At 40.7% G+C, this 23,139-nt stretch overlaps 1 protein-coding gene across 1 annotated transcript in view; it reads right to left on the bottom strand.

Annotated features, from left to right (window-relative positions):
- Positions 1-23,017, bottom strand: part of RHOQ (ras homolog family member Q) — a 39,960-nt gene extending 16,943 nt beyond the window's left edge. Inside the window, exons 1-2 of the mRNA XM_044663295.1 lie at positions 22,865-23,017; positions 22,086-22,144 (exon numbers count right to left, since the gene is read on the bottom strand). Of these exons, the coding sequence (XP_044519230.1) occupies positions 22,086-22,144; positions 22,865-23,006 (201 nt within the window). The 5' untranslated portion in view covers positions 23,007-23,017. The remainder of the gene's footprint in view (positions 1-22,085; positions 22,145-22,864) is intronic.
- Between the last annotated feature and the right edge of the window lie 122 nt (positions 23,018-23,139).

Here is a 23,139-nt window from a genome sequence, read left to right as displayed (position 1 = left end):
GACTGACCCTAAGAAGAAAGTTCAATTCACTGTCTGACTTTTTTTTTTTTCAGAGTAAGGAGAGGGATAGGGTAAGAAGAAGATAAAAGGGGAGTCCACCAGCCCAGGGAAATTAGAAGTGAGAAGTACTAATTATTTAAATAAACAAATCATTATTTTAAAAAATAAAGATTTTTATTTTACTATTTAGATATTTATTTAATTTATTATTTAACTTATTATTATCCACAGCTCTAAAAAGAAATGCCATTTTTATTGGTCTGAGTATCTTCCAAATTAAGGGATTATCCTATCTGAATATTTATGGAGCTTTCACTAGTTTGAATTTTCTAAAATCTTTGCTAGTTTTAAGTTCTTGACAACATATCCTTTACCTATACAGATTTGACCTCATCACTTCCATTCTTAAAAACCTTTAATGTCTTGCCATTGCCTACTTTAAAAAAAAATGTAGATTCCTAAGAATGGCCCTCCAAGATGTACTAGTGCCTGACCTCTTTTCAATCTTTTCCTTTCCTTCCATATAAATTCTGGTTAAATTTTATTTATTGATGATGGCCCAGTCTCATCTTCCCCTCTCCTTTCCACTGGCAATTTGCACAGGCAAATTGCACAAGCGTGGAAGAGGCTCTCCTCCTATCCCTGCCAAGTGAAAGGCTGGATGATTTGTAGCTGGAAGAGACTTTAGGATAGAGCCCAACCAACTTGTGCTTCCTACCACAAAGTCCACTGTAAATCTTAAAATGACATAGAAATGTGAGTTATTATTGCTAGAAAGGCAGCATGGTATAATAAGAAAAAGCACTGGATATCAGGAGGCTTTGTTGTGCCTCTTGTTTCTTAAAACTTCTAAGGTCTTCCTCTTGTTCTAAAATGCTCAGATTCTAGAGGAAGGGGATTGATTTGGGGAAAAGCAATGTAAGAGTTTATGGAATCAAAGGATATAACAGCTTGCTAATAAATTAATTTGGGCTAGAGGGTTAGGGAGTAATGAGATATAAGGTTAGCAAGATGAACAATAGATGGAAAACTTTAGGAAGTGTAGAGGCACAGATATATAATACAATATACTCAGAGGAAAGTGAGATCACTTGGTTGGTTATTGTCCTTCATACTGGAAGAGTATGGCATCACTCTGTTAGGATCAATGTGCAGTGTCTGACGATGGCTGATCAGAGCACTAATGGGGGAGAAGAGGAGGGGGGTACCTGGAATGAGCCTTGAAGAAAGAAAAATAAGGATTGTAAGAGATAAATAAGAAAGGAGGCCATTCCATTCATGGTGGTGGTAGAAGTGAATTCATGGAGGCAGGAGATAAGGATAGTTTGGAGGAAAGGCACACACACTGTCTAGATCCAGAGACATGATAGCCTTGCCATATACTTCTCTGGTCAAGCCAAATCTGAGACACTTCATTTGAAAAAGAATATTTTACGCTGGAGAGTACCCAGAGAAGAGTGACTAGATAGTGAAAGCAAGACAGGATTAGTTGAAGGAACAGGGAATGTTTAGCCTGGAGAAGAGAAGATTTAGGAGGAATTATGGCATCTGTCTTTTAGTATTTGAAAGACTATTCCAAGGAAGAAAGGTCAGATTTAATTTGCTCCACCCCTCCATGGCAGAATTAGAAGCAATGGATAAAAGTTACAGAAAGATTTAAGTGGATGGTAAAGGATAACTTTGCTCCCCCATCTTGGGAAGAAGTGGGATGCCCCCTTCCCTGGAGGTCCTCAGACAAAGACTGGAGGACTTCTTTGTGATAAAGTAGATATTTTTCCTCTAGGTATAGGTTGAACTAGATGGCCTCTGAGGTCCTTTCCAGCCCAGATTCTAGAAAGGTGAACTGGAAGCAGACTGTAGAAAGCTTTCAGTTGCCAGACCAAGAAGTTTATAGTTGATCCTAGAGGCAAGAGGAAGCAAAGGGCATGTGATGCTAGACCTCATCCGGCTAAAAGCCTTTCACAGAATAGAGCCTTTCCCCTTACACACACTTCCACACTCACGTCATTTCTCTGACATTTACAGAAGCTCTGCACCCAACTGTGGCCCTCAGCAGGAAGCCCCCCTGAGCACAGCCCATCAGCACATCACAAAGTGCATCAGTCCACATCAGAGGCTTCTGCACCATTAGGCATATTCTTTGCTCTCTCCCAGCACGTTTTATTTCTCTCCTTTCCTGTCTCCTTAAAGGTAACAGTCTTTATTACTCACCTTCATCTTGTCACCTGCAGCCCCAGGCTCCTGTCTTACAAAGGTTCCCAGCACAGCTATTTCACAAGAGTTATCTGTGTCGAGTATCATATTTCTAGGGAACGGCCACCTTGGATGTGGATCAAGTTTACAGTTTGGAGAAATCTGTTTTCCATGAACTGATCTACCTTGATTCTCCCACCAAGTCTGAGAGGTAGGACAGGTACCCTTCACTGTGGAAGAAAGTGAATTAGAGAAGGGGCAGCGAGGTGGTTCAGTGGATTGAGAGCCAGGACTAAGGATGGGAGGTCCTGGGTTCAAATATGGCCTCAGACACTTCCTAGCTGGGTGACCCTGGGCAAGTCACTTAACCTCCATTGCCTAGCCCTTACCGTTCTTCTGACTCAGAACCAATGCACAGTATTGATTCTAAAACAGAAGGTAAGGGTTTTTAAAGAAAAAAAGTGAATTAAAGAGTTTAGATGATTTGGCTGAGACACCTAGTGATCCAAGGCCAGTATGGGACTCGAAATCAGCTGGGTCTTCTGACTTTTAGGGATGATGCTCCTTTTATTCAAAGTCTTGGAGAAGGGGAATGAAAGTGCTAGGATGATCTGGGTTCTAGAGCTAAGCTAAAAAATACAGTATACACTGATTTCAGTAGGTGCACGTATTTAAATGTACCAAGTAATAAAAATATCCAAAACATATCCAAAAACCACTTTGAAAAATGTAAAACTTTTGAAAACTGCACTTTCTTTGCAAAGGCTAATGGGACCTGGGAAATGGAAATCACCAAAGGAAAATGTATGTCTTTGTTACAGCCATAAAGAATATTAGAAACGCTTAGGCGAAGTATGCACAAAACCCTGACTTGGGCATTTCAAACAATGCCACAAGCGATTTCCTAGGCATCCTGTACACGCCTGTAGCTTCCCTGTAAAGTATAATTGGACACACATTTAAATCATCATTCTTTGTGCTCCAAGGTGACTCAGCGAGTGTCTGGGCCAGACTTCCCACCATAAAGTAGCTGGCTGGGGAGACGTGTGACATTTGCTGAACCAAATTTGATGCACACTGGAAGGGAATCACACAGAAACCCAAGTGCCACCGCAGGAGCTCTGGCAGCTAATGAGGAAGGAATTATCAGGAGAAAAGCACTATTTGACAAGGCTCTCTTTTTGCCAAGTGCATCCGACGTAGATTCTCCTAAATAAATCCTCCCGAGTCCTTAAGGCAGAGTAAGGGCAGATTTTATTATCTCTGTGGATCCCAAACCGCATATGCCATGGCCAAGGCTTCTCTCTCTAACCCCAGTGTTCTCTGGGTGAACCTAAAGGACTGGAATTACAGAACACAATGATTTCATAATTAAAATGACAAACGACCCAAAGGGCAGGGGAGACACACGTGGGGTGTGTGAGCAAACTGTTGAATGCTACCAGGGGCAACTTGCACAGCAGAAATAAAGTGAAGACTTCGCTGGGAATACAAATGACCAGAAAACGAGGTGGATCCTCATAGGGTCAGTGAGAGGAAACAAATGGTACTCTTCCTATTCCAACAGAAGAGTATGAGGAAGCTCTTGGGGCAATGAGCTGATCTTCCAAAGGGGATTTATTTGGAAACACCAGTGAGAGTAATACAACAAGTGAGGCTATACAAATCTATAGAGGTATTAGGCAGGGACATAACTAGCTTGGAATGGTGGGGCTTTGCCCCAGGGATTTAAAGTAGTGGGAGACACGAATACTCCTTAAGGTGAACTTTGTATCCAATAGCAAACCTCCCCCCTCAATTGCTGGAAAGAACTGGGTGGCCCGGTAGATTGAACGCTGGGCCTGGAGTCAAGAAGACCTGAGTTCAAATCTGGCCTCAGACACTATCTCTCTGATCCTGGAGCGAGTCACTTAATCTCTATTTTCCTCATTTTTCTCATTTGTAAAAGGGGGATAATAAAAGCACCTTCCTCCCAGGGTTACGAGAATCAAATGAGTTAATAATTATAAAGCACTTAGTACAGAATCTGGCTCATGGTAGGCACTATATAAATGCTAAGTTATTCATCATCATCATCATTATCATCTTCACATCCTCTGTGGCTAGCTCATACGCCGTTATGCGTGTAATTGCCGTTCTTGGGCCGTGCCCCGACCCACTCAGATTCGACAGATCGGCCCTTCTCCTAGAGCGGCCACGTCCACGGCTTGCCTATCCCTGCTGTCAATCCCCTTATCCACCCACACTTCTGCCTCCCTGCCTGCTTTTACCGCCAGAGTCAGTTCTCTTTACATCCTTTTAAAAGCCTCTTTCGTGTCTCTCCATTAATGTCCTCCTGCGATGCTAGAAAATCCGTATGGATCTCAGCACAGCCCAAGCCATCCCCGAGTAAGAAGAATCCACTCTCACATCCCTTAAGTAGTTATCCAGACTTGAAGTGAAGAATTCCAGCAAGAAGGGGATCTTCCAAGACCTTCCCACCATCTTCCTGCCAGGCGAATAACAACAGTAATAAGAACGCCTGCTCCTTTTCCTCCAGGAGCTCGCTGTCGATCAAATCGAGCCCCTGCGTGCTAGGAAAATAGAGGCAAATCACACATTATATGCCATGTGCCCGATAATGACAAGATGTGCCAAGATTCTATTTTTTTTTGCTTTCTTGAACCCATTGTGTAATCGGGAAGCCCACTAGTCTTCATGTAAAGTAACACGGAAACCCAGCCACAACAGTTTGAGTCAGAACTTGGTTTTGAGATACTGAATTATTTTTGAATTATATTCTAAAATTATTTTCGAATCAACAGACCAATGCCCAGCAAGGAGCATAGACACTACATGCTATAAGAGTCCAAAGAAGGCAGATTGCCTCTATGTAGGATGGTCAAGTTCCTATAAAAAGAGAGAGCATTTGAAACATGGATAGGGTTTGGATGTGACATAGGCATTCTAGGGCAGGGAGGAACATCACGAACAGAAGAGACAAGGCAGTGCATGATGGACTCAGGGAATGACATGAAGATGCTCTTCTCTTCCCTGGATGGAGTACTAGAGGCTAAATAAACAGGTCATGTAGGATCTTCCTTCCTAGGCAAGATTTCATGGAACACTGTAGCGACCACTTGCTATATAATGTCTAACAGCATATTCTTTAGTTTCCATTCATCTATGACATGGAATGGCTTAGCCTATGTGATTTCAGACTAGATTCAGATCTTGGCTGTCAATTCTTATAGTCTGGATTTGGGTAAATTGCTCATCTCCTCATTCCTGGGGTCTAGAGCTGCTTGCTGCATATACAAAAATCATATGGAATTCTCAGAGTGCCTAAGCTGGGAACCTGTCATGTAAAACATATATTATGTTATTATGTACCTGGAGCCAATGCTTTATTCATTTAGACCCAGAAACTTTTCTGTTAATGTGCTCTGTAAGTTAAGAAATTAGTTCCATGGAATTAAATTTAGGAATTTAAGAAATTAGTTCCAAGGAAAGCAATGTATTAAAATAACTACCACTAAAAGAATTTTTTTAAAGAGCTTCAATAATATCCAGGTACCTTAGAACTCCTTTAAAAGAAAAATGGCAAAGATGGTCACTAAGGAAGAGGTACAAAGTCACAATAAACTGATAATGTACCTTTCTTACTGATACTGTGCTAAATAACAAACTCATTATGCATTGTTACTGTTGGAGGGATGGATGAAAGAAGCCAGGGTTTCTGTCCTCCACAAAGTTTCAGGCTACCTGGAGGAAGAAGATTCTCAAAAGAGAAAATTAGAGAATAATACAATACAACGGAATCAAGTGCTAGACACAAAATGAAAGTGATGGAGAAATTCAGAGGAGGCGGAAAAGGGAGAGGAGAGTCAGGGAGATGAAAAAGTCTTTACATTGGCATTTAAGGAGAGTGAAGGTGTCATGCTTTCTCTAGATTGAAATTAGACACAAAGAGTCTAAGAAAGGCCAAATGTAAAAGGAACCAAGGCATATATCTTCAGGGATGTGCTAGAGCCAACTTGTACCAGCTCCTGAAAGGCGATTGTTAAGATTTTCAGTGTGAGCATTTACACCTTGAGAATCGGCCAATGCCACTAATCAGGGCATAACTAAGAAAGACAGTCCAAACTCAGGTGAATAGAGATAGTAAGTGCACAAGACCAAGAAGACCCCTGGAAGAAAGAGAAGCCTGCAGCAGTGTCCAAACAGGAGAGCTGACCAGAGTTCTGACTGAAGGATACTGATGCCTGACCACACTCTCAAAACAGAATCCTCAAGGGCAGTTGGAACCCTGAATTGGGAGTCCAAAAGCAAACAAAGAATGGCTAGCACATCTTAGAGTCTGAGAAGGGGAGAGCTCAGCCCTGACAAAAAACTCCCAAGTCAGAAACAAGAATAGGCAGAAGACAAGACAGAACCCTAAGAAGAAATATAGTTATCCAAGGGTAAAACCTAGAAGAAGAGTTAACTCTGCAACTATGAATAAAGAAGGTTCAGAAGGAAAAACATGACTTGATGATAAAAATTTCTTTCAAGAATGCATGGAAGAGATGAAGCAAGAAATAAAAAATGGAATTATAATTGAAATAAAAACACCGGAGGAAAGAATTGGAAGGAGAAATAACTTAGAAGAACAGATGGAAAACCTTGCCCAAATAAGATTCCCTTAATATCAGAATTGATCAAGCAGAACTTAATAATTCTAGGAAATAACAAGAAATATTATGTCACATCAACAACAGACTTTTATTAAGTAGTGCTTGCTATATGCCAGGCATCTTAAGTATTGCAAATATAAATACAAGAAAAAAGAAAGTTCCTGTACTCAAAGTTCTTCTATTCTAATGGGGAAGATAGTCCACAAGAAGTTAAAAAGTGTATTAGGAAGGGGGGGAAAGAAGATACCCACTCAAGGGCATGGAAGTCCAGAGAATTAAGGATAGATGAAACCTCTTCAAAAGGGATGTTCCATGAGAAATTCACCAATGGGAGAATGAAACTGCAGGGGTAAATGGAGAAGGCAGAATAGTAGCAAATGAGGAAGAACAAAATTTAAAAACTAAAAAAAGAAAATGTAAGATATTTACTATAAAAAATAATTCACCTGGAAAACACAAGAAAAGATAAGCTAAGAATTACTGGCTGTCCTAAAAAAACATGAAAAACAACAAAAAAGGCATGGATAATCTTATTTCAAGAAATCATTAAAGCAAACTGCCAAGATTTAATAGAAACAGTGGGAAAAGTGAAAAAAAAAACAACAAACCTTCACTGGTCACGTCCTGGGGAAAAAAAACCAAAACCCAAAAAGAACATCTTAGCCAAATCCAGTGTTTCCAGAGCAATTAAATATATACATACTCTCATACATAATACATATACATATATATATGCATACACACACACACACATAATGTATTTCAAACAGACGAAGAAAGAATCCAATCAGTAAGTCACCATAGCTAGTATCACACAAGACTTGGCAGCAAAATCTACAACTTATAGAAAATATCTGAATATCACATTCAACGTAGACTAATACACTGTTGGTAGAACTGTGAAATGTTCCAACTATTCTGGAAAACAATTTGAAACTACCCAAAAAGTCACTAAATTATGGATATATCCCCTGACCTAGTCATAACACCATTTGACACATCCCCTAAAGCAGGAGTTCTTAACAATGAATCCACGGTCTGAAAAATCTATAAACTTGGAGGGCAAAAAAAATTACTTCTTTATTTTCACTAACCTTTAAGTGAAATTTAATATTTCCTTTAATTATTTAAAGATATTATTCTAAGAAGTCCATTGGCTTTACCCAAATGGGTTAATGGGTCCATGAAAAAGAAAAGATTAAGAACTCCTTCCCTACAGAGATCAAAGAAAGGACCTGTAAAGGGGCAGCTAGGTGGCTCAGTGGATAGAGAACTAAGCCAAGAGATGGCAAGTCCTGTGTTCAAATGTGGCCTCTGATACTTTCTAGTTATATGTCCCTGGACAAGACACTTAACCCCATTTGCCTAGTCCTTACCACTCTTTTGCCATACAACCAATTTAAGACAGAAGGTTTGGGTTTAAAAAAAAAAAGAGCCCATGTGTCCAAAAATATTCACAGCAGCCCTTTTTGTTACAGCAAAGAAGTAGAAACTAATCAATTGTCGAATGGCTAGACAAATTATAGCAGGACCTTATTTTACAGGACCAATTGTGTTCTAAGATATCCTTGCATAAAATAAGAAGTATTTCTTGTATGACTATATCTAGGCACTTGACAACTTTTCCTAGCCTTACCAGCTACCAGCATTGCTACTCTTGTACTATGGGGCCACTGTTACAGCATCAATGAAACAATGAGAAGCACTGCTCTGATGAGGACATGACTTCTTACAAGCCAGAACTTTGGACAAAGACTGGTTCCGAAGCTAATGTTTGGTGCAAAACAATGTAATGACTCACCCAAAGGCTGTTCAGAGTGAGAGAGAGCATGATTGGATGAACAACTGAGATACTTTATGATGCCTGGGAAAATAGGTGGATTTTGCGTGCAATTGAATATTTTTATTTTATGTATTTTTCTGTCTTTGTTTTTTTGATGGCTAATTGCTATACCTGAGCTCCTACTGTATGGCATGACTAATGGAATACTACTGCACCATAAAGAGTTAAGAAGAACTCATGAAGACTCCCCACCAAAAAAAAAAAAATACCTTCCCTTGTAACAAGTTAACATGGGGATTGGGAATTTCTGATTTCACTGTGAAAGTGAACTCCTAGATGAGTTGTTTCAATCAGTGTCTTACATCTGTTCTTCTCAGAGGTTAAGTGATTTTTCTAGGGTCACATAATTAATATGTGTCAGAGGTAAGATTTGAACCTAAGTCCTCTTGACCCCAAGGTGAGCACTCTCTACCCCTCGTTCCATGATGCCTCTATTAAACATCATCAAGCAAAACAAATCCATATATTGGCTATACCTAAAAAAATGTATCTCATTTTGCACCTCTAGGCTTTACCTTTCTGTTAAGAGGGGAAAAATATTTCATAACTGGTCCTCTGGAGCTGTGTTTAGTCATTGCATTGATCAGAGTTTTTAAGTCTTTCAAAGTTGTTTTTTTTTAACAATAGTCATATAAATTATTATTCTGATTCTTCTCTACTTTTGTATCAGTTCATGTCTTCATAGTTTCATATATAACCCTTTTTTCTCCCTGTTCTATGTGGAAACATTCAGGATTATTGGTGTTTGCTAAATTCAGAATAACAACAACAAAAAAAGTAACCAAAGAATTCGGAGCCATTCTTTCAATCACCCCAGCAACTCTCTATTCACTCCTCAGGATCAGGGAAAGAGTATTTCCAGAATAATAAGATAATCAAACCAAGCATTGTACCTGGAGCAGAAGAGAAGTCTTTGAAAATTAATCTGCAGCAAATAAGATTTTGAATGAGCCGGATGATCAGAATGAAATGCTCTTTCAAAACTACAGCTCTTAGATAGGTGAGCTCTGAGTCAATTTATTTGTGAAGATTTTTTACATCAGAATGTGTCTAATTAAAAAAAATAGAGTTGTGGTAGAGGGTTGAGACATTAACACAAAAAACAATTTTATCTGCTAGAAGTTTCCCAACTATTCCTTGGGGAACTTCTGCATTATAACCTTGCTTGTGATCTTCTAGGTAAGTTCTACCCCTCAATGAGTCATCATCACCAATCTCTGGCTTTTAGAAATAAATCTGGACAAAACCAATTCAGTGTCATAAGAAGAGGCCCCCCGACTCTGTCTAAGGCAGTGATTCTCAAAGTGGGCGCCACCACCTCCTGGTGGGTGCTGCAGCGATCCAGGGGGGTGGTGATGGCCACAGGAGCATTTATCCATTTATCTTTCCTATTAATTGCTATTAAAATTAAAAAAAGTCAATTTCCAGGGATGCTAAGTAATACTTTTTTCTGGAAAGGGGGTGGTAGGCCAAAAAAGTTTGGGAGCCACTGATCTAGGGCAATAGTCTCAGACTACGAGGCTCAGACGGTATTCACAATGTAGCTAACAAAAAAGTTAGATCACTTAATCACCAAGAAATTCTGTGTGGCGCATAGGATGAAATACTGGTAGTCACAGGATACTGATGAATTTGAAGATACATGTGGGATAAGATCAGAGTGTGTATGTAGAAAGCTTTGCCACAGAGGTAGGCAGTTCTCTCTGGTTTTTATTAAAATGTCAGATTCCTCTTCCTCCTCCACATCACAGCTGAAAGGAAACATTGATATGGATAGTAGGAGAGACTTGATTTGTAAGTAATTCTACTTCCTACCCCCCAAAAAAAGCCAAGATTGCAACAGGAAAATCACATTCATTGCCAATGGGTTCCTTGGGGTGACTTTCAACTTTACCCTGAAAAGAAAAATGGAATAAAGCTCTGGGATGCCAACAGTAGCAGAGAGACACATCACACAGCAACAGGGGAAATGGCAGAAAGGAGGCTCCAATCTCTTACCATCCAGTCCAAGCCACATCTTGCTCCAGGCCACTACCCCATTTATTTCTGAAAAAACAAAGTTGAATAGGACCCCCTCAAAGGGAAGGTATGGAAAGGAGAACCTCAGGCAGAGAGAACACCAGCTCTTTAAGCCCATCAAAGGCTCTGATGTCCTCACAAGTCCAAAAGTATATATCCTGCTTTAAACAAATAGGACACATGAAAATGTATACGCACAAAGCGTATTCTTTGGAGTGATTCTTCACTTTACAAAAGGACTGACTTCAGAATTCCTTTAAGAAACAAGACGTCTCCCCCAAACAAAATACACTTAAGATATAATTTAATTTTTTAGAGTTTCATCTATGTACATTTCCAGTGATTTGTCCCCATGGAAGACAGCATGAAGCAATGGAAAGTGGGCTAGCTTGGAATCAGAGTCCCTGCATCCTGATTTCAATTCTGCTCCTTCCTACCTGAAGGACTGTAGATAAATCATTTGCTTTCTCTGGATTCCAGTTTCCTCATTTATAAAATGAAAGAATTGCATTCTATCACCCTTCAAGTCCCTTCAGGTTCTAAATCCACGAGCTTTTCAAAAGCAAGTTAACAAAGAAATAAGTAATACGTAAAATTTAAAAATAATGTATTATTAGATATATGATTTTGAGAGCCCCCAAATTTAAACACCGGCAGGCTGATCATCATCCAGAATTTAATCTAACAAACATAATGCTTGTTCTAACCTCAAGTGACAAACCAAGCCTCCTTTTTCCATGGTAGGGAGTTGGCAGGCCTGAAATTTAGGGCTCCCACCATTCTCTTGCTAAAAGGAGACTTTATTTAAAAGGAGTTAAACATAGCAAACTACCCAGAACTATAACATTTCAAATGTACTTTCTAATTACTAAGTTATCAGTGACTGGATGTTAATCTTTATAATTTAGTTTTCAACACTATAGGCATTAACAATGTCAAGAATCTAGAATCAACAACAAGAGTCTAGAGACTTATAAAACATCTAAATTTTCTACTCCTATGACCCTCCCTTTCTTTTCTCTGAATTCAAGGCCCAGCTCAAGTCTCATTTCTCTTACTGATTTTTCTACCTTTCTTTTCTCATGCGTGTTAGTTTTATGTATCCCAACTAGGTTCAAGGACACAAAATATTTCACTATAATAAAATTAACAGTATACATAATTATATTTATTTATAGATATATTTTTATCTTTATTGATATAATTTCAATATTTTATATATTTGTTATTTATTTATATATTATGATAATATATGTTTATAATAATATTTTGCACTTAAAACACATTTCTTTTTTTTCCCCTCAATAAAACATATTTCTGAGAAGGGGACTGTAGGTTGCATCAGATTCCCAAAGGGGTCCATGAGACGGGATATTCCTTCTCAAACCAGGGCTGATGCTACATGACACTCTAGATGAGAAAACCCTTTAAGATCACACACTTGATGAAAATGAGAGACAATATCAGATTTGAATTACAGACCCCAAAGATATCGGCCCAACTGATAACTACAAAGTAGGGCTGACTCTAAGTGTTGGCAGAAAAAAAAAACACGGAGAAAAGTTAAGGGAAACATGGATCACTCCTTTCAAGTATCTTGAGGGCAATTATAAAAAAAAAAAAAAACACAACAAAAAAACAAGGATTAGACTTTGGCTCATAGGATCCTGGAGCTGCAAGGTCCTCAGAGACCAGAGTCCAACTCCTTTATTTTAGAGAAGAGGGAAACTGAGGACCTTGGGAGATTAAGAAATCACAAGAGTCCTAGGAGAGGTGGTACCCCTCACACCACTGGTTTTGCTTCTAGTCATGGCCATCATCTGAGGAAGCAAGAAGGAGCCTGCCATCCCACTCACAGAGAACACAAACAAGCCTAGCAGAATTATTGGCACCCCAAAGGAAAGATGGGAAGACAGAAAGTAAAGGTTTAAAGAAAAAAAGAAGAAATGACATTAAAAAGGAAGTGTCAACAGCTGCTTTACCAAAACACCTAAGAACCATGGACTTTTCCAATGACTTGCAGCTGAAATTACATTTGTGCTGTCTCTTCCATTTGAATGTGAGCTCCTTGACAGCAGGAGCTGTTTTAAGTTTTCTATGTGTTATCACCAGCATTTAGGATAGCACTTAATGCTTCATTCATTCATGCAAATAACCCTGAGGAGGGTCATAACAAAGACCCTCGTTAGTCACCAACCCTTCATCTATTAATTAGCTTCTTAGTATAGATCTTTAGATGGATAGCTAAGACCACAGATCCATCTATATAAGAGGGGTAGGGAGGTAGAGGTGCCTGAGGACCTGGGACTTGAAGAGGGAGAAAGGAAGTGGAAAGGTAGCCCATTTCACAGTTCCATGAAGGGCCCCCCAAACTAGGCACATTTAGCTGAGCTGGGACTGTTGCCTCCTCACAGGAGCCCCCCTGCCTCCCCTTCCTCTCATGGCTCTTTTCTCTCTTCTACATTTGAGGCAGCTGCCTGCCTGACACTAAAAATGGGAACAATGAAATGCTGAGGGCAAAAAAACCTTATTTGCCAGCATGGTCATGTAAAATGAGCTCTAGACTAAGGGTGTCAGGAGCTGACAGAAAACTCCACTTTAGGCCAAGAATTGGAATTTATTTAATTTTCAATTACCTCATTTCTCCCTTTCCTCTCACTGCAGTACCACTACTTTACTTCTTACAGTCATCTGCACCAGCTGCCTGGCCATGGTCCTTACAAGAATTTGGAAACTGAGGGAAGGATAGGGGAAAGTTTTGCAAGCAGGAATTGTGAGTGTGTGTGTTTAATATTGGTTGAACTTGTTCCTTGCCCTCCACAAACACCTAATTCTCTACTAGCTTGCTCTAAAAACAAGAGATTTAAAGAACTTGGTAGGATTCTGATCACCACAATTTCAAAAGCGTTGGGATTTCATTTGCAGGGTTGCTCCCTCCCATTTATGTAGACCATTGTGAGTTTCAAAATTAATATCCAATATTCTAAGTATTATATTTAATAAGATTTATTAATAATAACTAACAAAAAAGCTAGAGCAAAAAATCACCTTCCTCAGCCCCACACGGGAAAAAGAGAGAGGGAGTTTATAGAACTATATAAACAATAATGTAAAGGCACATGTAAACGAAAAGGGAAATGGAATTTTGGAACAAGGAAAGAATTCTGGGGGATGGAGTCTAAACGTACAAAATTTCTAATTAATACACTATGATCCTTGAAATACTTTGTCGAGATTCTTCATGAGATGCTGTAACTGAAAAGAAAAAGTGCCTCTATGGGATATCTAGTTTGAGATGTCCAGTAGGGAGCTATAGGTGGAGTTTAAGAGAGAGGTTAGGACTAGATAAGTAGATCTGAGTATCACCAGCATGTAAATGATAATTGAATCCATGGGATTGATGAGATCACCAAATGAAATGGTATTGAAATGAAAATTAAATTTGTCCTTCAGTGACAGTCAGGCAGTTAGTCCATCTCCATGCCTTGCTCTAAATTTTCCAAGGTAGAATGTGCCAGAGCTTGTACTGGCCATTGAGAATTCAGAATAACCTATACAGCTTGATGAAGATGCTAGTAAAAGTCACCAAACCTTAAGAAAGCCATGGTTGAAATGAAGTCAAGAGAAGGGTTGAAACGTTCAAGTGGGAACACGCATTCATATCATATTATATTATATTCCATCTCCTCCAGTAGGCTGACTTCTCTATCAATTCAACTCTCTCCTTTGCCTACTGGCTACTTCCCTATTGCCTAGGAACACATACATCTGCCCTCCATCCTCAAAAAATCCTCACTTGATTCCTCCACTAGCTATTACTCCATATTTTTTCTCCCATTTGTGGCTAAATTTTTGGAGAAGGTTGTCTACACTCAGTGCCTCCACTTTTCCTCTAACTTTCTTAACTCTCTTGTAATTTGGCTTCTGGTTTCTTTCTTTGCTCTTTATTGATAATTGATCAATTTTGATCAATATTGATAAATGATCAATTCATTAATGATCTTTCAATCACCAATTTATCTTGCTTGAACATAGTCATTTTCATGTTGTGAGCTCCTTGATTGAGGACTGTGTTTTATCCTTTCTTTATAACCCCAGTCCTCCAGCACAGTACCTAGTACATAGTAGATATTTAATAAATGCCTTTTGATGGACTATTATAAGGAGACAGAATCAAATTTTCCTCTTTATCATTTGATAATGGGCAAAACTGAAATCTATAAACAAGAATATCAATACCAGAAATAAAGAATTGTTCATCCAAGCAAGAGATACTAGAATGAGATCGTTGTTCCTTAAAGATGGGACGGGGGTTGGTTTTGAGAACAAATGAAAATTCAGATTCACACGTGTATAAGTAAACTTACATAAATACTCCTGGGTCCAAATTTTAACTCTGCCACTCAATAGCTCTATGACTTTTGGTTTATCATCTTTCTCTCTCTGAGCCCTCATTAAAGTAAGAGTTAAACTATGATTTGTAGCTCCTTCCAGCTAAAAATTCTATGATCTTATGATCCCAGAATGAAGATGTAAGTAGCTCCAAAAACAGTTTCAATAGATTGAGAGGGTCAGTGATGGAGAATTAGGATTTAAGGAAAATGTTGCCCAACATTTCAAAAAACTGCTATCGGGGAAAAAGTCATAGTCTCTCCCCAAATGTCCCTTCAATGGGTAAGCCTCGGGTCTAATCCCAAGAGGAGCATCCTTCGAGTGTGCTTCCCAGCCTCCCTCCAATTTAGAAATCTCTTAGCCCATTCACTCCAAATGAGGCACCTCTAAGGTCCCTTCCAGCTCTAAAGCTGGGATCCTACGAATAAGCCTTTTAGATTATCTGCGGAAATTCAGAAGGGGGAATTCCAAGGTTACTTCAGGCTAGAGGTTCCCTCTCCAGTAGAGGAAGTAGCTTCCTCAGTGGTAAGGCTTGGGCCATCCTTAGGTCTTTCCTAGCTCCCACAGCTGCTGAGCTATTTTCTGATGGCAAAACCCTCAAATGTCATTTTAAAAGCAACCTCCATTGACATCTGAGAACTCTAAGAGAGTGTGTGTGTGCGCAAGCACGTGCAGGGAGACAGATATTTAATACTGTCAGGATGGCTGCACACACAAAAGTACATACTACATAGCATGTATTGATGGACACACATGCAAGTTCCCAATATACATATTGGGAAAACAAAAGATTTGGGACTCCCATGATTCCCCAACCCTTCGACACTAATCCTCATGATTCCAGGTATTTATTCTTAGACCAAGGATGAATTGAGCTTCTCTCCGGTTTGAGAGCATATCAGATTCCATATCTATTCCAAGGATTAAGGGACTAGAAAGGAGCCCTTGCCAAGGGGCAGCCTGTCAGCTCCTGATCAGCTCATCCAGCAGCAGGACGGAGCAGGCGCCCAGTAAGGAGGTCAACTTTTTACACCTCCTGGTCCTTTTCCTGGGCAGTGCAAGCGTCCAGCCACAGGAAGAAAAGGGCAACTCTGTGTCTTCTCCAAAGTGACCCAGTCTTGTCTAGACAATTAATACCATGGAGCAGAAGCCTGGAGCAAAGAGCCCTCTGGCTTGTCACGAGATCATAATGAGAAATGCCTCTAGTTATATCATACCGCCTTATAGACAGTTCTATTACCTCTTTGTCCATACGGGGAGAAGTTCCCTCTGAAAGCATTGCCAAAAAACCAAACCAAAACAAAAAAAAACAATCCCCAAACCAAAAAAAACAAAAAACAAATAAATATCTCAGAGGCTTCACCAATGGGTTCTGGCCAACTCCATTTTCTACATTAGTGAGGTTCTGCAATCAAAACAAACAATGTCTTGGGTTGAAAAGAGAGAGATTTGGGTTCTAGCTCTCACTTTATAACACTACCTCACTGCTTAGAGAATCAGTCCTTCCATAAAGTGACGTAATAATGTCTGCCTTTTTAAAAATTTGTTTTTAAATTTATTTTTTATATTTTTATTTTTAATATTTTCCCATAATTATATGTTTCATGTTCTTTCCCTCTCCCCAAACCTCCTAACCCGCCTTAGCTGACGCATAATTCCACTGGATTTTACATGTATCAAATAATGTCTGTCTTAAGGAAGAATCAATTAATATTATAGATGGAAATGCCTTATAATTTTAAGGTATGTTTACATCAGTATTTCAAAAGATCAGAGAATTCCTAATCTCTCTTCGTTCTAGTGCCTTCCCTATGTTGATTATCTCTAATTTATCCCCCATATATCTTGGTTGTAGACAATTTTTTTTACATGTTGTCCCCCATATTAGACCGTGAGCCCCTTGAGGGCAGAATCTGTCTCTTGCCTTGTCTACCCAGGTTTGGCATATAATTAGGCATTTAATAAATGCTTATCGACTTGACTTGGAGAAGGCCAATGGTTCCTCTACACCTAAGTTTGTTGTCTTCATGAGTTGCTACCCCAAAACAAAACAAAACAAAAATCACTTGGTGAGCTTCTCTGGACTTGGCCAGTCTACTTCTTGGATCACAAAGTCAAGTCACCGGCCTCAAATGTGGAGTCTTTCCAGCTTGGAAGGACCTGCCCGAGCTTGTGATCTTCTGGCACAGCCTTTGGGAAGACAGGGTCACCTCCGTGCCCCAGGGATGAGAGGATGTGAATAGAGGAAGCTCCTCTGGTTGTGTGTGTACATCCTTGACACAGGAGTGGTGGCAGCCTCTCCTTCCTCACATCCTATCTTAACAGCCCCAAAGTACAGCAAACTGAATGTCGACGTACCCCATTCTATAACTGCTTTCACCATTCTTTCCCCATTCCCAGAGTGGTCAAAGGGAAGGACCCTCTCATTAAGTAGGAGATCCGACTCAAGCCCTTTCTATCAGCTGGTGAGAAGCACGGACTCTATCCGGTAATACTGACTACAATTTGGAACAATCAGAGGGTGACACACCAGATCTTCCTCTCTTCGGGAACCAGTTGACTCATCCCATGGCTGTGGTACCCATTGCAGATTACCCAGTCCTCCCACCCCCCCGAATCGCTCCTGAAATGTACCACCCTAAGAGGAAATAAATTATCCAGTTTAAGGGGGTGCTAATATTGAAACATGAATAATACATTAATGATTTAGATTACTTAAGGTATCAACTTGGACCAGCAAGGGCTTTGCCATAAAGCCACTATAGAAGACTATCCATTTCAAAAGTTCTTAAACATACCTCACGCTTCCTACTTCCTTCCTCCAACAGAACTAGGTAGACTGTCGGCCCTAAGCAACCATGTTCACCCCTGGTAGGTAAGGATATAATGAAGAGTTAAATGCTAGTTCAGGACTTTAAATTCGACTGATAGATTAACACTGGAAAAACACCCCAGAAATTAAAGTGCCAGCCACTAAAAGACAAAATCTGCAGCGTAGTTAGGATGGAGTAAGAGAATCTGGACCTTCTGCTATTTGCTCTTTTTTATACATCACAATTCAGTCCCTATCTCTGTGCCTTTGAGTAGGCTGGATGTCCCCCCTGGCATGTCAGGCTTTCCTTCTACAGGTCTACCCAAATCTCCAGCTCTCAAAGCTAAGCTAATGAGCCACCTCCTAAAACAGGCTTTCTTGATTCTCTAGGTTGCTAGAATCCACCTCCTTCCCTCTGATTTTTAAAAAGTTTGCATTTATTGTGAAAATATTGTTTATCTGTGTACATGTCATCTCCTTGAATGTGAGCCCCCTGAAAGCAGAGACAGCTTCCTTTCTGCCCCTATGTCCCCAGCACAATGTCTGTCATGTTTTATTGTTGAGTTTTTTTGGTCATATTCAACTCTTCCAGACTCCATTGGGGGTTTTCTGGACAAAAAGACAGGAATAGTTTGCCATTTCCTTTTCCAGATTCTTTCATAGATTAGGAAACTGAGGCAAACGGGGTTAACTGACTTGCCCTGGGACACATAACTAGTAAGTTCTAAGCCCTGATTCCAGGTGGGCGCTCTATGCACTGTACCACCCAGCTGCCCATGTCTGACAGAGATGCTTAATAAATGCTTGTTAAATGGAATAGGAAAAAAATATTATTGGAAGGTGAACTCTTTGAGATAGGCACTCCAAAGACAAAGGAAGGGCAGTTACATAGCATAGAAGATAGGATACCATGTCAGAAGCGGGGAGGACCTAGATTCAAATCTGGCTTCAGATATTTCCTAGCTGTGTGACCCTGAGAATTCACTTAACCCCAATTGCTTAGCCCTTGCCACTCTTCTATTTTAGAATTTATACTAAGACAGAAAGAGTTTAAAAAAGATATATTTATATGTCCTCTCTATACATATATATTATGTAATTATTACATATAACACAATATAATATATTAGCATAAATTAATATATAAATACAATACATTTACATGTATGTTTATATTCTATTTCTATATTAATTTCTATATACACACATATTTCTATGTTAATTTCTATATATGTTATATAAATAGGCTAATTTATATATAATAGATATTTCTACATTAAGTTATAAATATATTTTTGTTAAATTATATATGACTATATAAGATATATTAATTTATATATAAATATAATATATAATTATTTATAAATGAGAGAGAATAAAACAAACCAAACACAAAATTTAGAATTCTGACTAAGGCATTAAAACCAGTTTGAAAACTGAGGGGCATCAGAATAAGGTTAACAAGAGCTCTTCTTTCTATGGCTCTCTGAATGTTTTCAGCACATGTTCCAACAGCCCTGTTAATTGGGGTTATAAATTTTATCCTTGTTTTCTGTGTAAGTAAATTGAATTTATGAGAAGGTAAAGTGGTCTATGGTCAGATAGCTATCATGTGTCTGAAGCCAAATTTAACCCCAAGGCTCCTCCCTCCAAGTCCTAAACTCCATCCCCTAAAATTACCACATCCCCACACCTGAGCTGGGCTTGCCCTGCATAATTCCAGAGAACCATCCACAGAGGACCCAGACCTCTAGTACCACATTGGTGCAACCCAGAAAGTTGTTCTTTGACACCAAAACACAACAGGGATATCATGGTATATTTGGGTAACAGGTCCGGAACTATTCTAAATGAGTTCCCACCTGATTCACTTATACATTGGAGGTGCCTCCCTATTTTAAGAAACTCAGTCATTAGCCTCTCTGCCCCAAGCAGATTCCAGACCACCATCCCATCCCCTTTGCCTTATTCTGCCATCCTGATAAAGATGGCTAAATGCTTTCAATCTGCTGATAATCCTACTCCAGGGGGAAAGACTGAAGAGTTAACACTTCTATGAATCAGTGTCCAGTCAGGCTCATCAAGAAGAATAATTTGTTAGCTTAAGAAGACCTAATGTTCCGACAACAAAGGGAGAACCTCTGACTTAAAGCAAAATGATCAAATCTGGTCATAAAAGCATACAAAGAATTCTAAATGATCTGGTCTGATGCTGGTTGTTTCCTCCTGGGCACAAAGACTTGTATGTTTTTAAGCCAGGATGGCATTTAAAAATCCTTATTATCTCCAAGTGAATTATCAAAAGTTGATTGCATACACAAAATAAATCACAGAATTTCATCAATTTAGAGATGGAAAGGAGCTTAGAGACTCTCTTTGTAAACAAATCTAAAAGAGGTTTACTAACTCAAATAACCAGTTTGACTTCATCCATGTGACAGGATCACATGAAGTTTCAAAAATTCCAATGGGTTGTGCCAATGGCAAAGAAGGAGAGTTTAGAAAAGTCAAATCCACAAATGATGGAAAAATTATAAACCCTCCTGGAGACGTAGCATGGACAGAAAGCAGAAAGCCAGCCTCAGAGTCAGAATGACCTGAACCAAAGTTGACTTCTGTCCTTACTGGGAATTTCCTACACCCATGAAAATCATGGCATCACAGACCCAAACTCTTCTGGTCCAAAGTCCAGAACAAAAAAAAAAAAAAAAACAAACACCATTTGAAACACAAATTTCAACATTATCTCCTTTAAAGCTTTCTTTCATTGGAATCTGACTTCACTTAACTTCTTCCTTTCCAATGCCTGAGCTCCCATCCCCATCCCAGCCTCCAAAAAGGGCACAAATAAGTAACCATTACAGGTAGGCAAATAAGAAGGGGCCTTAGATTAATGGAAGATGACTATTTCGGGCAATTTTGTTTCAAGTTGGGGTGAGGTGGGGGAACAGTCTTAATCATTACTTCTTGGCAGCAGTTTCTACATGTACAGAAGCTCAAGCAATCTAACAATGAGAAACCAAAATAAAGTAGTCCTGTTTCCAAAGTCATCTATTTTTCAGAACTGAACAAAGATCTTTCCTAACTGGGACCCACAACTCTGGATCCAAATCCTGAGCCACTCCCCCCAACCCTTCATTCTCTGCGCTAGTCACACATCCTTCTCAACTTATCAGTCTTTCTAAGTAACTAAAGCCAAACAAGTCTCATGTCAGCCACAGAAGCAGATTCTGCAACACTTCACCACACAAATCATCCTATTTCCCTGAGCCACGGGGGGTGGCAGGTCAAGGAAGAGCCAGGGCTAGCTTCGAATCTCATTTCTGCATTTGAGGCTGAAGACCCTTCTGCAAACCCTTGGAAGAAGCTGGGGAAGTTATTCGTTTCTTCCTAGAGCCTTTTCAAAAAGAATCCAGACCAAGTCTCCTGGCCTGCTTCCCCAGGCATCTAGCTCCCTGCCTTGAGTTCCTTCCTGATTCTCGCCTAAGCCTTCTGATTTTGCTTTTTAGCTTTTTCTGATCGGTTTGTTTGTCTTTCTGATTTTCTGCAACATCACAGATTGCATTTTGGGGACTTGAGCCCCAGTGTACAGTGATGTTGTCATAAACAAGCAAGACCAAATGCCTAACCATAATATTAGATGATGCCATTTCCCACCAATCAGATCTTGCAGGCAGGGAGACCACTCGCCAATGAGGGACAAGGCACTGGAAGGGAGAGAGACCTGGTCATCTAGAACTAAAAATAAGAACGCTTCACAATTGGCCCAGGCTACTTTGCAAGAGGAGTTGGGACAGACACACAAACACCACAGGCACCCAAGTAAAAGCAGTACTGGCAAAAACTTTCATGTGCAAAAAAAGTCCATTGTTGTTGCCTTGCTGTGTTGCCCTTAAAAAAAAAAAAAAAAAAAAAAAAAAAAAAAAAAAAAGCTTTCTGGTCATGCCGGTTGCTGACTTGATTAAAACAAAACAAAACAAAACAAAAAACCAGCCCGGGCACCCTGATAAGATCACTCACCCTTTTCTCCTAACTACCCCACCCCAACTCCATTTTTAAAAGATCAGGGGAAAAGATTAGGGGAGGGGTCCAGGGCTGGAGGTGGTGGTAGGGGAAGGACACCACCGCCCTGCTGGGGCTTAGGGTTGTCAGGGTCCTCTGGGCCACTCACCTGACCAGCTGTGTCGTAGAGTCCCAAGAGATACTGCTTCCCACCCACGGTCACGCTGACTGCAAAAGGATAAATGGGGAGGGGGGGGGATTGGGAGATGGGAGAAAGAAGGGAAGGAAGAAATACAAAATGACCTAAAGCTGTACGCGTCTCCTTTTCCCAGTAAGACTTCTCCCAACCTGATGGGGGTCTGCTGGGAAGGGAAGGGAAGGGAACTACTCGAGAGCAAGGGGTGCCTATCCCCCACCTCAAACATCTGAAAAGTGGGAGAAAACTCAGGCATGTTCTGTCCCCAATTGCTCGGCAGCCGGTTGGTTCCCTCCCCGCTAACAAGTACCACTTCCCTGGCCCCTTCTCTTCTATCTGAGGCAACCGCCAAGGGGACTTGGGGCAGACCGGAGGGGGTGCCTGGCACCAAGCAGAAGGTCAAGCTAGTTGGACAGTTTGGGGGAAGGACTTGGGAGCAGTGGGGAGAGCTTCTCAACATCGAGGACAGAAAAGATGGGAGCTCGGGCTCAGATAAAAGGTTCCTAGGCTGCTTGGGAGCCTTAAGGGCAGGGGGGACCCCGGGGAAAGGACGCAAGTGTCAGTAAAGGAGTTAAGAGTTGGAAGTGGGAGTGGGGCGGGGGTGCAGGACACAAGGAGAGATGGAGGGAGGCTGGCCAGCCTGGGAGGGGAGCTTGCCAAAGTTGTGCCAAAGTTGCCCAGGCCCAGAGAGTGGGCCGGGGGCGGCGGGCCCTTAGTCAGCAGTTCTGGCTACCGGGTCAGCGGGCTCTCACCTGCATAGTGGTCAAAGACAGTGGGAACGTACTCCTCAGGGAAGGCGTCGTTGGCGTAGCTCATGAGCAGGCACGTCTTGCCCACCGCCCCGTCGCCGACCACCACGCACTTCAGCATCAGCGCGCCGGGCCCGTGAGCCATGCTGCGCCCGGCCGGCCTCCGGGCATGGTCCCCCCGGAGCCCCCGCCCCGGTCCCCGACTCAGTCCCAGCCCGCCTGGGGGCTCAGCTGCCGCCGCCTCGGCTCAGCACAGCAGGGGGAGCCCCCCCTGCCCC

The sequence above is a fragment of the Gracilinanus agilis genome, chromosome 2 (genome assembly GCF_016433145.1).
Source record: "Gracilinanus agilis isolate LMUSP501 chromosome 2, AgileGrace, whole genome shotgun sequence".
Classification (NCBI taxonomy): Eukaryota; Metazoa; Chordata; class Mammalia; order Didelphimorphia; family Didelphidae; genus Gracilinanus; species Gracilinanus agilis.
Note: the sequence above shows the minus strand (reverse complement) of the source record. Positions and strands in the feature narration are given on the sequence as shown.